Genomic DNA, 20657 nt, shown 5'->3' with positions numbered 1-20657 from the left:
TAAATGACAAGATTTTCACCCATACTGCCCACAACCCAACAAGTGCACTTTATGTACGGTTTGGCGGACGGCAGTGCTCTGGAGGCTTGTTGTTTGTACCACGAAAGGTTCCCAGAACGAAGATGTCCAGACAGGAAAAACGTTTTAAGGTATCCATCGCCGCCTTTGTGAACATGAGACCTTCTGAACCTCGTGCTGCCGACAGAGGATGACCAAGATCTACAACTCCTGAAGTAGAGCGGGGTGGACCAACTGCCTATCCTCCATGCTCACTGATTTAAACCCACTAGATTTCTTCTTGTGGGACCATTTTAGGGTCATTGGTGTATTCGACTCCGGTAGCTGATGTGGAAACTCTCTGCAATCGAATTGTGGCAGGTTGTGAGACAATACGAAAAATGCCAGGAATTTGGCATCATCTTCACTAGTCCATGAGACGTCAATGTGAGGCCTGTATTCAGGCAGAAAATCACCTCATAGTAATTTTTAACAATTACTATAAGGTGATGTGAACAGTTAAGTGTCATAGACAGACCTTCAAAACTCGGAAACCAAGCATTTCCAGAACTATGTTGATATAAAATATTTTTATTGTCTACATATGAGGAACTCATTCCTGAAGTTATGCCGTGTATTTTTGAGGCACCCTGTATATATATGCTCTCATATTTTAATATAACTTGCAATTTTATATCCTTAACTTGGCACTTCAGGGCTTAAGTTGCCTATGCACTATAAATCAAAGCTTTATATCCATATTTATCTTTATTACCTCAAAGAAGTCTCGTTATAAATATACACTTTGTAAAAATAATTTTATAAAAAATTAAATGCGGACTATTTTGTATGTATGACCTTAAATTATACAGTAATAGGCGTTAAATCATACGGTAATTTTGAATTTCCCATGATGAATGCAAACCTAATGAGTTTTTTAATATGCTTTTGAAGCTGCAATTTTTAGGAAACTTAATGATGTACTTCTTTCAGCATACTTGAAAGATATAATTTTTAGTGTCTGTATAATTTCTAATTTTGCAGTACTGAGTGCAAACCTCATAATATCAGAAGTGCAATAATGACTTAGATACTAATGCACTATACATTAATAATAACATTGTAATCAGAGGTAATTCAGAAAAAGGTTGTCTAATGTTGGTAACGGAGGGGGGGGGAGATTAAAACTAATTGTAACTTTTAAGTGAATGGACAACTTACAGAATAAAAATGCAACACTCACTTGATATTTAGTGAGTAATGTTACTTAGGAAAAAAAATTTTTTTTGAATTTTGGTATGATAGTATTAAATTATTTGCATTCATAAATTGGAACAACATCTAATCTGTGAAATGCAGAATCACTGAAAATCCAACCTGATGCAGGACTCTAATGTAGTGTGAAGTGCTTCTTCCCCTCCCCCCCCATTTTTAGCATTAGCATTAGTAGAGGCATTTGATGCAAGAAAGCAAGCTTATGCAGCATCAGCCAAAAAAAAAAAAAAAAACCACTTCACCCCTCTTTTCGTTCAAAATACCTGTCCAGCTGAGCCTTAAACTTATTTAGGCTATCAACCTCCACTACAAGGGATGGAAGTCTGTTCCACCAACCAACCACCCGCTGGCTAAAGGCAAATTTCCGCACGTCTATCCTACATCTGTCTTTCCTAAATTTGAATTTATGCCCTCTCAGGTGATTATTCTGAGCTAGAGGAAGAATCCCATCAGCATTGAGCATGCTCAAACCATTCAAGGCTTTATACACCTCTATCAGATCACCTCGCTGGTGCCTAGTCTCCAGACACTAATTTGCAAAACTTAAGCCTTTCTTCGTAAGAGCACCCCTTTGTTCCATTCACTAATCTTGTTGCCCTTCTCTGTACTCGTTCCAGCAGCTCTACATCCTTCTTGAAATGAGGCCTCCAGACCTGTATACAGTACTCTAGGTGTGGCCTGACCATTGCCTTATACAAGGGAATAATCACCTCCTTATCCCTGCTGGAAAAATTTCTGTATATCGTTGACAATACTCCATGAGCTACTCTTGCAGCCCATCTGCACTGCTCAGAGAACTTCATATCTGCCTGCACAACCACCTCCAAGTCCCTTTCATTCTCTACCACTGTCAGTGTAGTAACACAGAGTTGATACGTTGCTCTGGGGTTGCTGTTTCCCATGTGTAGTACTTTGACAAATGTAATGTTAAACTTCATTTGCCACCTCTCAGCCCATCTGCTCAACCTTTCCAGATCCTGTTGCAGCAGCATAGTGTCAGTAGTGTCCTTGACAACCCTGCCAACCTTTGTATCGTCTGCAAACTTGGACATTAAGCTTGATATACCATCAACAATATCAATATCATTTATAAATACAGAAAACAATAATGGACCCAACACTGAGCCCTGAGGGACTCCACTAATAACATTAGTCCACGATGAGCAGTGTCCATTGATTACCACTCTCTGTCTTCTCCCCCTCACCCACCCCTTTATCCATAGCAGCAATTTGCCTCCAATGTCACGCTGCTCCAATTTGTGTAGCAGTCTTCCATGTGCAACAGTATCAAAAGCCTTTCTAAGATCCAAGAAGTATATAATATCAAAGCTATTCCCTGCATCCAGTTCTTTTGTGACTGCATCATAGTATCCAATCAAATTGGTCAGACAAGACTTCCCCTTAACAAAGCCATGCTGTGTCCGAGCTATAACTGAAGTCTTGTCTAAATGATCCTGCAGTGCTTCTTTAACCAGTGCCTCCATTAATTTTCCTGGAACAGAAGTTAAGCTCACAGGTCTATAATTACTTGTGTCAGCCTTTGATCCTCCTTTGTGAATTGGGGTCACATTTGCACATTTCCAGTCTATGGGTACCTCCCCTGAGTCCAAGGAAGCTCTCATAATTATGGCTAAGGGTTTGCTTACTTCCTTTGCTGCCTCCTTTAATATAACTGGATAGATCCCATCCACCCCAGGTGCTTTTCTTATGTTTAACTTCAACAATTTCTCCTCCACTTTACTCCCAGTTATTTCAAGATTCTGTAGCTTACTGCTAGAGTTGAATACACCTCTGGCATTCCCCTCGCTGAATAACTCCTCATGTGTGAATGTCGATGCAAAATATTCATTTAGTTTGTTAGCTACCTGAGCAGGATCATCAACAGTTGACCCATCAATATCAAGTGGACCAATCTGATTCATCCCCTTCCTTCTAGAGTTTACATAAGTAAAGAACTCTTTGCTGTTTTTCTTTGCATCCCTTGCCAAGGATTTCTCGTAATCTGCCTTCGCCTGCCTAACCTCCTTTGTAACTTGGTTGCATATCAACTTGTATCTATCATAGGCTTCTGTGTCATGTGTTAATTTGTAAGTATCCCATGCATTTTTTCTTTTCTGCCATATGCCTCATTAGTTAATCTGACATCCATTTTGGCCTAAACCTTGAACAATATTTCTTAGTTGGTATGTAAAGCCTAGTAGCTTCCAAGATAAGTTCTTTGAATGCTTCCCATTTTGAATTTGCTGTTGGTAACATCATCAGTTGGTCCCACTGTATAGAATTTAAATACTGTCTCAGTCCATCGTAGTCGCCTTTACGGAAGCAATAACCCTTCCCTTTACCCCTAATGGTAGTTACCTCTTTGAGTAAATCCCACTTCAGCACACTGTGATCACTGCCACCTAGTGGTTCATTTATCTGCAGATTCTTAATGCATGAAGAATCACTGCTGATAATCAAATCAAGAGTATTACTCCCTCTAGTTGCCTCCCGAACATGCTGATGTAGAAAACAATCATCCAATAAATCCACAAAAGCCCTGCTAGTGTGTGAGTGACCAGCCCCCAAATTCCAGTCAATATCTGGGAAATTAAAATCTCCCATTATAAGACTGTCTGATTTACTGGCCCACTCTATTTCCCTGTACAGTTTCTTATTATACTCATCAGAGTCATTAGGCCTATAGCACACTCCTACTCTCAATTTTGATCTCCCAATGCTTATGTCACACAAAACCGACTCAACACTGCACTGTTCAGCGATGTCGACTGGCTTCACTTCCTTGGTTTTTATGTGTTTCTTAACTAATAGCATAACCCCTCCCCCCCCCTTCCTATCCTGTCTATCCTTTCTGTAGACGTTGTACTCCCCAAATTCCAGTTCTGCATCCCTTATATCTATGTGACACCACGTCTCTGATATCCCAACAATATCTGCCTTTGATGTTTTGAGCAATACCTCAAATTCATCAAATTTATTTACTAAACTCCTAGCATTGGTGTACACGCAAGTATACCTGCACCTGTTTCTATTCTTAGCTACTCTAACACAACCCATGTGTTTACTTGTACCGAAATGCTCCCAGCAGTCTCTGAAATATCATGCATCTTGTTTTTCAGGCTTCTGCTCATTCTAATAGAAGCAGTGCAAGAATCTCTTTCACCTCTGCCAGTGGCTACTGTCAATCTATTGGTCTTTGTCTCCCCCCCAAGCTAGCAGTTTTCCGACCCACCTAACACTGCCTCGATAGCATCAGCAAATATTCTTGCACCCTTTCTATTTAAGTGTATCCCATCCCTGTAGAAGCAATCTCTCCTGTTAACAAGTACAGTCCAGGCTGAAAAAAATTCTACCTGATTTTTAAACTGATTTTGCTTTGTAATCCCTTCAAAGAACACAGATTGTTATATGCTCAAATACAATATTTTTATAACATTGTTTTTGTGCTTTGTATGCCCTATTTTTTTTTTTTCTCCAGTTTGCCATGTTGTCTTTAAGGCTTAGATAGAATATTTCTAAAGTCATAAACCTATATAATTATATATCTGGTTATACTTATGGGAACAACATAATTTGGTTGAGGTGTAGATTTGAGGCTTAACAACAAATGTCAAGCGTACACATGTGTATGTAAAGTCACTAGTGTAGTAACTCCATTTGCTTCATGATAAAACCATGCATTAACCTTGCAACAAAGATGCTTTATTGTGGAGGGATATTTCAAATTCAATTTCTTTGCAGAAATTAGACAGGAATATAGACATTATTTCAAAGCACATGATTTGCCAATTAAGTCCACCATATGTGAATTGATTAAAAATATTTCATGAGAAATATTTCACACTTTCTAGAACTTGAGACATACTCTTTAAAAATTCCTGAAAATCCAGACATTTTCCAAATAATATGAAATGGTTTTATTTATCAAAATTTCAGTTTAATAAACTGCTTTAGGAATACAGGTGATTTAGACTGATTTCTCCCCCCCCCCCCAAACACACACACATAAAAGAGAAAAATAAGACAGAAAGTAACATTATCTTGTTATATAACATCAAAAATAATTACAAAATTAAATATCACATCTGATGATTTTTCATTCAAAATATGATAATTAGAGACAAAAGTATCAAAAAATAATAGTAATAATACAAAAGAAACAAAGCAAATATTTAAATAACAATGTAATAATACTTTCTGTTTTAAATAAAAGTTTTATACTTTATAAAATTTACCAGAAAAAAAATAATTAAATAATATGCTATGGTGTGTGTGTGTGTGTGTGTGTGTGTATATATATATATATATATATATATATATATAAAATTACTTATTTTTATGAAGGTTAATTATGCTGTTCAGAACTCACATAAGACTTATTTTTATTTTGAGAGGAAGCTCTTTATTCCATTAATATATTTATATTTTTGCCAAGCTATATAAAATAAAAAAAGCAGAAGAGTGAAGAAACAGATAAATAACAAGGACAGAAGGGAATGAAGATACATGGTAGGGAAATATGTATAAATTTTAAAATATTAGATATAGGACAAATAAAGCCAAATTAATATGCCAATAAATGATAAATCTAGACCACATATTACACTTGATGCAATAACAAGATTACAGATAGCATCCAAGACATTCCAATTTGGTTGCAAATTGTTCCATCCTATGTTGCAGACCAAGTACCTTATCAGGTGGGCCCCATATGTTCTCTTGAGTTTATAAATAATGCTTTGATCCAGTGGCTGCATAAAACTGGTGGTATTGGGAGGTAAAAACAACAACCGTATATTTGTCAGCTTAAGTGTCTCAGCAGAATGTGCTATACAGCGATCTAGAATCATCAAAATGTTCCTTTTTTTTTTTGAAGTCATTCTTCTGTCCACTTTTGATAACCAAGACTGAAAATTTTTGACTGTAAGCCAACACTTCTATTGGCCTCATAATAACAGGAAAGTTTGTAACTTCTTTAAAACATCTTGGCTTGGAAAACTTACCAATCACAAGTGGGTGTAGTTTTGTACTGCCATCTGAATTGCAGCACAAAACAGTGAGCCTTTGTTTACTTAATTTTTTACCATAAGGCTCTCCTCAAACAGCAAATTATAAAATTAACCTGTCTCGTCAAGGTTAAAAGTATCCTTAACTTCATATTTTTCAAGAATGGACCATACAGAACACAACCAGTTCTCAGACTTTTCTTTGTCCAATAATCCAGACTCGCCCCAAACATTTTGCAAAACCAAGTTATTCCTGTCTTTAAATCTTTGCAGCCATCCACTGGTGCAATTGAAGTTGCTAATTACATGTTGCTGAGCTAGATAATTTGCCTTTTCTTGCAAAATCAGACCTAATATTGGCAAATTAGATGCACGCATTTGTTGGTACCACTTGAAAAGTTTTTTTTTTTTTTTTTTGTTTGAAGCTCCTCTTGTTTTGCACCACAAATTTGTTTCCTGTTTTTCATCGCTGCTCCAGTGTCATGCACTTCAAGCCTTTTTCGATTTTTCAGTATTGTAGGTAAAGGGATGGTTTTCCTTTGCAATGTCCGTTTTGCTTCTTTCCATTCTCTCAGCCTCTTGTAAAACTTTAGTTTAATTTTCTAGGCTTAATTCCCTCCATTTACATTTTGTCGCCATAACATTTAGATAAGATTTAATATAAAGAAATTTTAAATTAATTTAAAGACAAGTTCCAAAAAAAGACATCTGCTCAGATAAAATGGCACAAAAAATAGAAAAATAGATTGCTGTATATGGTAGCAAAAGTCTCTTTGAACTGGGGTAACAATTGCAACTGACCTTATTCCCATGGAGAGAGAGCGAGGGAATGTATGTAAACAACTTAGAAAAACTTTTTATTCTTTTGTTAATTTAACAACTCATCCTTCAGAAAGATGTTTTTTAGAGGGCACTTTAAACTGTTTTTGTTTACACAAAACTAATTTCTAACAAGTGAGTGCCATCCTTCGGGAAGTAGGGAGCAGGGAGCCGGGTGGCCAGAGGCAATAATTGGACAGCTTTGCCAAGATTTGTATTAAACATACAAAATGACAATATTTATTTCTCATGGGGTGAAAAAGAACTTTGTAATACATATCAACTGAATTTTGTAATAAAAGAATATATTACATAGAAGAACCTATCCTTTTGCAGGGGAATGGTACGTGCTTCATATAAACAAGTAATTTGTATAAAGAGAGTTTGTATTAATGAGATTTTACTGTAAAGAGTGAAGATTTGTCCATTCAGGGTTTGCATTATTCACATATTGAAAGAATTTCAATATGTGAATGTGTGTTTCAAAATAACGCACATTGTGTACTGTAAGTGGTTCCAGCAACACACAGCAATTAGAAGAAACCTTAGATTGCAAATCTTAATAGATGAAGAGTAGTTCCACTTCAGTGGATCTGTCAACAGTCAAAACATAAGAATTTTGGCAACAGAAAACCCACATGCAATATGAAGTTTCTGTTATGGTGCATTCTGTGCATGTCTCTATATGGTATTCCATATTGTATTGCTGGGATCACTGGTCCTTTTTTTTTTTCTGACAGAAACAGTTAGCACCTGGCTATATCTGGAAATGTTTGAGAGGTTCATTATTGAAATATTGGGATGGGTATTCCAAACACACACACACACCTATGCACTACAAACAGTAAAACCTGTGTTTGGAGAGATACTCACAGAATTACCTGTCAACTTTCCCCAGGACATGCTTCCCCATTTCACTGAAAATGTAATTATATTTGAGCCTGTTTAGCACCGAATGGTGGGCACTCCCAACATATCCTATAAAGCATTGTGACACCTTATATAGCAAGTCCACACATCAACCAAATTATATATTGTTCATGCAAGTAACCAGAGTATATGAAATTAGGCGTTTGGCAAATTTAAAAAAATGCTTGTAACTTTTTTTTACTTAGCAATTATCTTTCACCTGCCACTTTTTTTTGAGAAACACAATTACTAGATTAAAAAAAAAAAAGTACATAGCAGTGATCTCTTTTGTTGTTTTAATCAAATAATTTCCAGATTGCATAAAACCTTTTTAGTTCATTAGAGTTTAAATGAATAGTGTGGATTTTGTTTTTATATCTTTAAGCAATATAAAATAGTTTCTTCACAGGAGTCTCTTAAAGAAACTCAGGCAGCACCACAGACATCTGATATACTGGATATGAATAACCATGATGCGGCAGCCAGAATGCAGATGATTATAAATGGCTTTAAGCTGGAAAGTGAGTTTTTTGGTTTTTTCAATTAGCAAACTGTTTTTGATATTAGTATATTTCAAGTGTTCATCTACTCCAGTGATATTCAAACTGGGTTCCACAAGACATTTTCTGAAGTTTCGCAAAAATTATAATTTATTTATTTATTTTTCATAATTATATTATTTAAATTTATTAAAATAGCACTTGCACTTGAGAAAAAAAAAATTGAACATATTGTAACAACAAAAATTTTCACAACATAATTTTAAAGGGCTATTTGTTTTCTATATAAATTACGTATTACAGGGACCCTTAATCAGAATTGACAAGGGTTCCGTAGAAGTTGAAAGTTTGAAGACCACTGATCTACTCTAATAGAGGGAGAGTTTATAGAAAGTATGTTTGTGGGCCACTTTGTATCTGCAGAATAACAAACCTAGAATATCTTTGGCGAATCCTATGTCACTGCCTGAGACAGTCGTAACTATAGTTACGACTGTCTCAGGCAGTGACATAGGATTTTTTTTAACGGTTGTAGTAGCAGCTACAGCTGCTACTACAACCGTTAAAAAAATTCTAATCATTGATGGTATTTGAACTTGGACCTTTCCAAGTGTTATATGCCCTTCTTTTAAGTTTCAGAATATTATTAACAAGCTGATTGCAGAACCTATTGTGCTCTTGGGTCAGAGTATAATTACCAACCTACCCAACCTACAGTGTATATTGTATTAAAAGACAATTAAACTTATTATTGGCAGTGTTTTTTGTAAGCATAATTATGAGCATGCATTACATTTTGTTTTTTGGACTTTTCAGTCACTGTTCTTAGGACATATTGAACAACTTAAATGTTAATTCGAATTTCTATTCTCATTTCTTGTATTTGCATATAAATACTGGCAAATACATTGGTAGAGTCATATGCCTCTGCTAATGCTAATTTTGGACACATTAAAACCTACATTTCCTCTCTGCAGCAGGCTTTTCAAACTCTGTCTCACTGAATTCCTTATTTTACATTTTTGTGTGATCTCATACAAATGAATCGGCTGGCATTAGTTTGTCCACCAAACCTGTGAATACAGTCAGTCCTCGTATAACACGTGTTTACACTACACGAATTCGATCATACACGATTTATAAATAGAGGAACGATATCATATATAACAGGAACTGAATTCGCTTATGCATAATTCACCTTTGTGTTTACAAGAAATGGCAGTCGAATGCAGAATCACCCCAACTGAACACAATACGATAGGAATGAAGAGAAGATTCTGAAAATGTATTTATATTTTTTATATCAGTGAAGGGGAAACACATTTCACCATAATAGCCTAAAAACCCACACAATACCAGCTATCGGTATTATCACAAATGCAATTAGATAGTTTACTACCAGTTTATAACAGATTCCACTAGCAGAAACGCAACTGGAAACTGTTTTTATTGTTTTATGGTAGTAACCCCCAGAAATGTGCTTTAGTAAAATGTGAGGTGTTCATAGTGTCTCTGCCTTCAGTGTTGTTTATTCAGTTGCTACACGTGCACAGCTTTGTTTATGCATATCAATTCGGCCCTGGAGGGATTGTGCAAGGCTCAAGGGGTAGAATTTTTTTTCAGCCTGGACTGTACTTGTTAACAGGAGAGATTGCTTCTACAGGGTTGGGATACACTTAAATAGAAAGGGTGCAAGAATTTTTGCTGATGCTGTCGAGGCAGTGTTAGGTGGGTCGGAAAACTGCTAGTTGGGGGGGATACAAGGACTAATAGATTAACAGTAGCCACTGGCAGAGGTGGAAGTGATTCTTGCACTGCTTCTATTGAAATGAGCAGAAGCCTGAAAAACAAGATGCAGGATATTTCAGAGACTGCTGGGAGTCATTGCGGTACAAGTAAACACATGGGTTGTGTTAGGGTAGCTAAGAATAGAAACAGGTGCATGTATACCTGCGTGTACACCAATGCTAGGAGTTTGGTAAATAAATTTGATGAATTTGAGGTATTGCTCAAAACATCAAAGGCAGATATTGTTGGGATATCAGAGACGTGGTGTCACACAGATATAAGTAATGCGGAACTGGAATTTGGGGAATACAATGTGTATAGAAAGGATAGACAGGGGAGGAGGGGTTATGCTATTAATTAAGAAACACAAAGTCCAAGGAAGTGAAGCCAGTCGACATCGATGGACAGGGCAGTGTCGAGTCAGTTTGGTGTGACATAAGCATAGGGAAATCAAAATTGAGAGTAGGAGTGTGCTATAGGCCTAATGACTCTGATGAGTATAATAAGATATTGTACAGGGAAATAGAGTGGGCCAGTAAATCAGAGAGTCTTATAATGGGGGATTTTAATTTCCCAGATATTGACTGGAATTTGTGGGTTGGTCACTCGCACACTAGCAAGGCTTTTGTGAATTTATTGGATGATTGTTTTCTACATCAGCATGTTCGTGAGGCAACAAGAGGGAGCAATACTCTTGATCTGATTATCAGTAGTGATTCTTCATGCATTAAGAATCTGCAGATAAATGAACCACTAGGTGGCAATGATCACAGTGTGTTGAAGTGGGATTTACTCAAGGAGGTAACTACCATCAGAGGTAAAGGGAAGGGTTTTTGTTTTCGTAAAGGCGACTATGATGGTCTGAGACAGTATTTAAATTCTATACAGTGGGACCAACTGATGATGTTACCAACAGCAAACTCAAAATGGGAAGCATTCAAGGAACTAATCTTGGAGGCTACCAGGCTTTACATACCAACTAAGAAATATTGTTCAAGGTTTAGGCCTAAATGGTTGTCAGATGAACTAATGAGACATGTGGCAGAGAAGAAAAATGCATCGGATACATACAAATTAATGGGTGACATGGAAGCCTATGGTAGATATAAGTTGGTCTGTAACCAAGTCACAAAGGAGATTAGGCAGGCAAAGGCAGACTACGAAAAATCCTTGGCAAAGGATGCAAAGAAAAACAGAAAAGAGTTCTTTACGTATTTAAACTCGAGAAGGAAAGGGATGAATCAGATTGGTCCACTGGATATTGATGGTTCAACAGTTGAGGATCCTGCTCAGGTGGCTAACAATCTAAACGAGTACTTTGCATCTACATTCATGCATGAGGAGTTATTCAGGAAGGAGAATGATGTAGGTAAAGTAAACATTGGCAGTGAGCTGGATGATTTTGTAATAACTGAGAGGAAAGTGGAGGAGAGATTGTTGAGGATAAACATAAAAAAGGCACCTGGGGTGGATGGGATCTATCCAGTTATATTAAAGGAGGCAACAAAGGAAGTAAGCAAACCCCTAGCCATAATTATGAGAGCTTCTTTGGACTCAGGGGAGGTACCCATAGACTGGAGATGTGCAAATGTAACCCCAATTCACAAAGGAGGATCAAAGGTTGACACAAGTAATTATGGACCTGTTAGTTTAACTTCTGTTCCAGGTAAATTAATGGAGGCACTGGTTAAAGAAGCACTGCAGGATCATCTAGACAAGAATTCAGTTATAGCTCAGACGCAGCACGGTTTTGTTAGTTAAGGGCAGGTCTTGCCTGACCAATTTGATTGGATACTATGATGTAGTCACAAAAGAACTGGATGCAGGGAATAACTTTGATATTATATATTTGGATCTTAGAAAGGCTTTTGATACTGTTGCACATGGAAGACTGCTGCACAAATTGGAACAGTGTGGCATTGGAGGCAAATTGCTGCTATGGATAAGGGGATGGTTGAGTGGCAGAAGACAGAGAGTGGTAATCAATGGACACTGCTCAACGTGGACTAATGTTATTAGTGGAGTTCCTCAGGGTTCAGTGTTGGGTCCGTTGTTGTTTTCGGTGTTTATGAATGATATTGATGATGGGATATCAAGTTTAATGTCCAAGTTTGCAGATGATACAAAGGTTGGCAGGGTTGTTAAGGACACTACTGACGCTATGCTACTGCAACAGGATCTGGAAAGGTTGAACAAATGGGCTGAGAGGTGGCAAATGAAGTTTAACATTGACAAATGTAAAGTACTACATATGGGAAACAGTAACCCCAGAGCAACGTATCAACTCTGCGGTACTACACTGACAGTGGTGGAGAATGAAAAGGACCTGGGGGTAATTGTGCAGGCAGATATGAAGTTCTCTGAGCAGTGCAGACGAGCTGCAAGAGTAGCTCATGGTGTCTTGTCAATGATATACAGGAATTTTTCTAGCAGGGATAAGGAGGTGATTATTCCCTTGTATAAGGCAATGGTTAGGCCACATCTTGAGTACTGTATACAGGTCTGGAGGCCTCATTTCAAGAAGGATGTAGAGCTGCTGGAACGGGTACAGAGAAGGGCAACAAGATTAGTGAATGGAACAAAGGGTTGCTCTTACGAAGAAAGGCTTAAGTTTTGCAAATTAGTCTGGAGACTAGGCACCGGCGAGGTGATCTGATAGAGGTGTATAAGGCTTTGAATGGTTTGAGCATGCTCAATGCCAATGGGATTCTTCATCTTGCTCAGAATAATCACCTCAGAGGGCATAAATTCAAATTGAGGAAGGACAGATGTCGGATAGATGTGCGGAAATTTGCCTTTGGCCAGCGGGTGGTTGGTTGGGGGAACCGACTTCCATCACTTGTTGTTGAAGTTGATAGCCTAAACAAATTTAAAGCTCAACTGGACAGGTATTTCGAACGAATGGAGAGGTGAAATGGGAGTGTTTTTTTTTTTTTTTTTTTTGGCTGATGCTGAATAAGCTTGCTTTCTTGCATCATATGCCTATGCTAATGCAATCATGCCTCCTCGTTTTGTAATTGTGCTTATTTCCTAAAAAATGGTAAAATACTTAATGTGTGAAAAGGAAGCATCCTGGTGAAGACACTACAGATTCAGATAGAAAAAGAAAAGCAATATCGATAAACAGAGACAGACTGGGTCAAAAATTCTTACCCGGGAAAATTTGTAGTGGCCTCATACTAGAGTTTATGGCCAAAATCACACCAGCCTCCGGCCCACCGGAGTTTCCCCAGTAAGGTTTATTGCCAGTCCGCCTCTGTCGATAGAGAAAAAATATGAAATTGTAAAACGCTTTGAGCGAAATGAAAGACCATGTGATATTGCACATGCTACAGGCCTAAATGAGGCAATGCTGAGAATTACAAAGAATACAGAGAAAATAAAAACAACTTTCATAGCAGGAACAACTCAAAGTGTAATTAAAATCCATTAGATTAAGACACAAAGAATTGGAAGAGATGGAACAGCTGTCATCTGTTTGTATAGAAAATCCAACAAAAAACAAGTTTGCTTCTGATAGAAGCAAAAGCAGTAGCAATATTTTATTACGTAATAGTCGTAATAAAATACGTAAGTATTTTATTACGATTATTTATTGTGTTTGGTAATGTTTTCGTTACAAATGTGTGTTTAATCTTGGGTGGTCAGCACATAACCCCATTTTTCCCATAGGGCCTGTTCATATTGCACGATTTTGCATTGCACGAAGGTTTCTAGGAACACAACTATCGTTCTATACGAGGACTGACTGTACTATTATAAGAATAAAGGGAAAATTTATATTAAAAAAAAAATCAAAGTACAACAAGCAAAAATTAACCCCATGCTTTGACTTGGTTAATTTTCTGACCTGTTTAGTATTTAGGTGATTAATAATACTCCTAAGAAAACTAAGAACTTCTAAGAAATCAGTATTTTGAAATTTTGTACAATTTTTAATTTGGTTGCACTTTATAGTTGGTTCAGATATGAGCTCAGCCTCGTTCTAATTTTATAATCTGTAAATGAATCTGTTTTTAAGAAAATAGTACAGGTAATGTATCAAACAGCAAAGTTGACAAGTAACAAAATAGAAAAATTTTGCTATGTCGAATAAAGAAATAAATAAAATAAATCAAAGTACAACATACAAAAATTAACCCTAGGGTTAATTCTTTCCTTGCTGAGTATGTAGAGGATTAATTACAGCCCTGTGCAATCCAGCACAGGACATTATGGCTCTCATTAGGTTGAGATGCTTATAATTAATTTGGTTGTAGTATAGTGACGAAGAACAAAGAATTTGCAGCAGCGTAGGGACATGAGATGGAGCTGCTGCTGCTGTTGATAGATCATTTGGGTTGTTTAGAGATAAGCTGTAAAGCAACTAAAGCCATGAGATATGTCTGCTATTTCTATGAATTGTATGTTGGAGCAGAAATCCATTCTTCTCCACCTGATATTAATATTGGCCATATGGTGCAAGTAAGTCCTAGGCTTTTGCTGTACCAGACAAAAAATAATAATAATAAAAATAAAATAATAGTAATAAATTAATTAAATAATGAAATAGAATAAACTACCTATTTGACTCCCTTCTCACATAGGTGTCTATCCAGCTGACCTTTTGAATTTCCCCAAGCTGTGGGCTTTAACCAACCATGGAGGTAATTTATTCCAGTAATTAATCACTCGCTGGCTAAAAGAACTTCCTGCAATCCAGTCTAAACTCCTATAATTTGAATTTATGGCCCCTAGCTCTGGAAACATAATAGTGATTTCGTCCTCATTCATTTTACTTTTACCTCTCAGAGCCTTATACCTTATACACCCACCTCAGTCAAGCTTGCTTTCCTGGTTTCCAGTCTTTCTTCATATGGATGCTCTTCTGCTGATCTTACCAGATGCTTTGCCTGTCATTGGACCCTTTTGAGAAACTTTTGTCCTTTTTTTTTTTTTTAAGGCACAGTCTCCATAACACAGTATTCCAAGTGTGGTCTTACATTTGCCTTATACAGGATTTACAAGCAGATTGTAAAAGCCTATCATTACAAGCAAATATTCAATAAATCCATCAATAGGACACCATGGGCCTTCCTTAGCTGCTGTCTACATTGCTCAGAGAACTTCATGTCTAACTATATTGTAATTTCCAAATCCCTTTCTTCCTCTAGTCTTCAGTTTGTTGATCCCCACCAAGTGTATCAGTTATTTTGGGGTTGCTATTCCTGAAGTGTAGGATCTTTCATTTTGTTGCATTAAAACATTTGGCTGCCACTTTTCTTATTGTCTCTGAAGTCTAAGTTGTCCTGAAGAAGCTTTGCTTGGCTCTGATTATTAAACTGCTTACCAATCTTGATATCATCTGTAAATTTTTATATTATGCTCTTTATTCCTTCGTCATTGTCACTTAAGAAAATCATAAGTAGTATCCCAGTCCTGATCCTTGGGAACTTCACTTCTTACATTACTCCAATTTTGAAGAATAACCATTAATCACAACCCTCTGTCTCCTGCCTTGCAGCCATAATTAGATGAATCCTGCAATTCATCTAAGGATTTTTCCTTGCAATTTCAACATTTTCCAGCTTATACAGTAATGTTTCATATGAAACTGAATGCTTTACTGAAATCCAAGTAAACAATGTCAAAATTATTTCCTTCATCCAGTTCATGAGTGACTCTGTCAAAATAGCTAAGCAGGTTTGTTAAACTTGATTTTCCCAATGAAGTCTGACTTCATTGGTAAGTAAAAAATCTGTCAGTAGTTACCCATTTCACTCTTAGAACATCCTTTATGTATAGTGATACACTGGCACTTCTCCAATCCAAGAGAATAGTGTCCCAAGTCCTGTGTGAAATCTACCCCAAGAACCTTACTCACCTTTAGGTGTGCAAGTTTTTTTTTTTTTTTTTTTTTTTTTTTTATAAATAAATAATCTTTTGAAATTTCAGTATTTGCTAATTTTGTTCTTTTCAGTTTCACTAGCACAGTTTGTCCTCACTGTGGGTAAATATTAATGCAAAATACCTGTTCAGTTAATCCTCAACATCATTTGGATTATCTAAAACTTTCCCACACAAGGATCCAATCTGATTCTTTTCTTTATATTCACATAAAAGGAAAAATTCCTTGTCCCCATGCTTTGCTCTCTTAGCCAGCAGATTTCTCATAATCTGCCTTCTATAGCCTAACGTCTTCTGTGATACTGTTACAGATCATTTCTAGGCTTTAGCACTTTTTATTGTTCTAACTTTTCCAGGCCATCTTTTTCTGCCCTATTAAACTGGCTACCTAATTATCTATCCATCTTGGAACCTTACCCATGCTGTATTTTCTTAATAGTATACACATTCAAGGCTTCTGTAACTATATCTTTAAAGATATATCATAATATATCTTTAAAGATATATTGCATCACATGCCACTACTATTCCCCAGTTGATAGAGGCCATGTAGCACCTTAAGCTGTCATAATCTCCTTACCTGAAAATAAAACCCATTTATTTGCCTTTAACAACTTCTACCTCTTCTCAGACCTCTATGATCACTCTCTGCTAATGGTTCCTGTACTGACAACCCTATGATGTCATCTAATTCATGGGCAATGATCAAGTCTAGAATATTCTTGCCCCTACTACTTTCCCTGACATACTGATAAAAATAACAATCTAGTTGATTTAAAAAATTTTGTTCCTATGGTGAGTTCCATTCAGTTAGATGCAAACTGAAATCATTCATAATAATTCATTCACACTTACTGTCATCATAATCTTCTGGTCTGTAGATTAACCTCGCTCTCATTATGCCTTTGCTAATAGCTAACTTGCACCATACAAATTCTTTACTAGCATTTGCTTTTGAATCTGGGAAAGCATTTGTTGTGCTCAGGATGCTTTTGATAAGAAGCATGACCCCACCACCACTTCTGATCTTCCCTATCCTTCCTAAATACATAACATGCCATAGTGAAACACTTCATCCCCTATTTCCAGGTGGAAACTACAGCTCTGATTTAAAGATGCATTCCATAAAATTCCTCTAGTTACACTGGGAATCAAGCATCAGACCATATTTCAAATGGGTTGCAGGATATCATATCCACTATGTTGTCACAAAATCTTTAAAAGAAAAAAAAGCTAAGAATGCTTTGTAAAGGAAATTGTTTCCCATAATAAAAAGCTTGATGAGCATTTAGAAAATTCATTTTGACTTTTAAGTTGAAATAAGTGAAATTATTTATTAAATAATAAATTTTTACTATATAATTAATTTCTTCCAATGTTATAGGAATATTTGCGATATCTTCTCATGAAAATAAAATACGAATAGAATTTGAAGTTCCTGAGACAGACGATGGTGAAGTTTTCTATATGATTCTTGATTTAGAAAGCAGTACTCCTCGAATCACTGAAAGTACACTTCCATTATTTGTTCAGATTGATTCTCTGCTTCAGAAATACTGCATTAACTTTAACTTAAAGGATCTGCTCCAAGAAATTCAAGATAAATTGGATGCTTTTATACAACGAAGAAGGCAAATAAGAAGATTTCAGGTAAATTATAAAATTGATATCTGTGGAAAATAAAAATGGCTGGTTGAAAAATTAAGACAGTTATAATTTCACTATGTAATATATTTGTTAATTGTTTACAGTTGCTTGTGCTTGTTTGCAGTGACAGGTGAATTTGTCTTTGATAGAGCATAAAAATGAATGATATTTTTTTTTTTTTAGTGCTTAAGTATATAACTCAACCCTTAACCTGTTCCACCCCTAAATGAATCAAAAACCCTGTCACATGGCATCTGGCAGATGCAGTGTGTGTGTATTTTTATATATATATATTTATTTATTTATTTATTTATTTATTATTTTTTTTTTTTGAATTTTCATGAACAGTGTTTGTTTTCATTGTTCTTCTGTTATACCTCCTTCCATCAATTTCCAGCTTTTCGTCTGGCAAACCTCCTTTTAAAAAAAGTTTTTTTCGAAAAAGTACACACAATGGATAAAAAAAAGAACCAAATAACATGTCTGATATAATACCCCACCACACCTTTCAGGGTGGCTGAATGGGGATAAATTGCAGTTGCTAGATGAGCAGTATTTGTACATACACATACACACATGGCATCTACCAGACATCAAACAGTTAACCTCTCATAATTTTAATAAATCAAATAAACTGTATCATCATTTAGAGAATATTGGTGGTATATATGAGGATTTCATTTTATTCCCAAAATTAAAAAAATAATTAAGTTTTTAATAAGTGGTGTCCTTTAAACACCATGTGAGCTAGGAAGGGTTAATATTCATTGTATTTTTGAAATGAACTATGCAGTGAACTTATCATGGGAAAACTTGTGGACAATTTAAAATAAGCTTGAATATATATATATATATATATATATATATATATATATATATATATTGTTTATTATTATTTTTTTTTTACTAAAATTTGCAGCATTATGTTTTGAAAATGATATAAAGAAAAATATTCTCTTGTATAAATACAGCTTGCTTATTTCTGGTAAAAGCTATGATAATATCTCAAAAGAGGTCAATGTTATTATGTAAATAAAGGATATCTGCCATTGTACTAAACAGTCTCATTCATAAGCTTCATATAAATTGCTGAAAATACTTTCAAGAAAAAAAAGTTCTATAGGGTCCAGATCTCAAAGTAAGCTGAAAGACATCCCTGAGTGCTCTTGGTTTGATCTGTACATCTACTGGAAGATGCTGCTGAACCTGAAATCCCAACACTTAGTTTTACATAGAGGAAACAAAAATTTGAGGTGAGAAGCACTAAAAATACAATACTTCTTCACTCAGGTTGTCTTCTAATGTTTGCAATGACTGCAATAATTTTATTAAATTAATTGTTACTGTTATAACATCAGAAGTATTAATTACAAATTTTTGTAACTAAAAACTTATCTTTTCAAGAAAATTTCAATTTCTGCTTCTCTTTGGAAAATTGAATTACAGAGAGTACATTAGAAACCTTGGTTGCAGACATTGTTAGTAATAAGACTGTAATAAATTGTCGATCTGATAAATGGGTTGGCAGGTTTTAATACTTATCAGAAATTTGTGGAAAATAAATGTCTTCCAAAACTAATTCCCCACATTTGAGGCTTCCTATTTATTTATTTATAGTGAAATGTGAGTAGTTGCATGATAAGATCTGACTGGCACTCTGTGTTGCTCCATGAGAAAGGAGAGGGAATTGAAACTATCTAGAGCAGTGGACAAATTGCAAATGTGCAATATATTAGATATCTTTAAATCAAAACATTATGCATGTATGATGAGCTATATCTTGCAATGCAAACATAGGGTAATCATCAGACAGAAAATCTCAAGTGAGTTCTTTGATTCTGGAGTTCCACAATGATCAGCTCTTGGGCCTCCTTTATTCACAATGTTTGCCAATGATGTGAAACTTGTTGATCAGTGAGTAAAGTAAATAACCTTCAGGCTGCCATCAGTTCTTTTGCCGATTGGGTTGCTTTAAATGCTCGTGATGTCAATCCTAGGTAATGCTATTCAGTTCTTTCACAGGATCATGGAGAGCTAAGTTTTTAAAGGATTGGTATTCCATCAATAGCATTCTGATTCCCAGAGTTTTTGAAACTAAAGATCTAGGAGTCACATTTAATGCGGGATGCAGTTTTTGATAAATATGTCTGGAATATGTTGAAACAAGCAAAAAATCAAATTGGCTTTGTCAGATATAGATTCAAAAATCCTTGGTTTTCTGTGCTTCTTTTTATCCCAGCAATAGGCCCCTTTTGTTCCATGAGTGTGTTGGTTTCTGACAGACCCCAGATTTTAACTTTAATATTTGAAAACAGTATTTGGTTTTTGATTTATGCATTTAGTGTACTGATGCTTGAACTTTTACCAGTAGCTTGAAGTACTTATTAATTTCAGTCCCCCACCCCCCATTTTTTTAATAATAATAATTTAAAATTTTTGCAAATTGTGTTTTTTGCCACAAAAAATACTCTTTATTTTTATCGAAATAGTTTATTAATTATGCTTACATTTTTAGAAAAATGTTGGAAACAAAATAGAAATGTGACACAATCTCTGCCAGATTTAAGTTTGTGTGAGCATTAATTACTTCAACACAACAAATTAAGCCTATATATATATAAAAAAAACTTAAATTAATGCTATGATGAATATTATTGTTCATATTCTTTTTTTTTTTTTTTTTTTTTCCAAGTTCTTTTGATAGTCATTACAAGAAATTCTGCATAGCTGAAATACAAAAACAATTATATGTCACTTATGTGCCCATCTTTTGTTGTGATCAGTTTTATTTTTCTGATGAACAGCCTTCTTCGCATATTACTATATGCAT

At 35.6% G+C, this 20657-nt stretch overlaps 1 protein-coding gene across 1 annotated transcript in view; it reads left to right on the top strand.

Moving 5' to 3' along the window:
* LOC150077248 (uncharacterized) overlaps positions 1-20657 on the top strand; it is a 39324-nt gene that overhangs the window by 10159 nt on the left and 8508 nt on the right. The window contains exons 3-4 of the mRNA XM_090385828.1: positions 8405-8527; positions 17565-17830. Of these exons, the coding sequence (XP_090241954.1) occupies positions 8405-8527; positions 17565-17830 (389 nt within the window). The remainder of the gene's footprint in view (positions 1-8404; positions 8528-17564; positions 17831-20657) is intronic.

Source organism: Mastigoproctus giganteus, chromosome 12 (genome assembly GCF_048544385.1).
Source record: "Mastigoproctus giganteus isolate SK-2022 chromosome 12, ASM4854438v1, whole genome shotgun sequence".
NCBI classification, from domain to species: domain Eukaryota; kingdom Metazoa; phylum Arthropoda; class Arachnida; order Uropygi; family Thelyphonidae; genus Mastigoproctus; species Mastigoproctus giganteus.
This window is presented reverse-complemented; position numbering and strand designations above follow the sequence as displayed.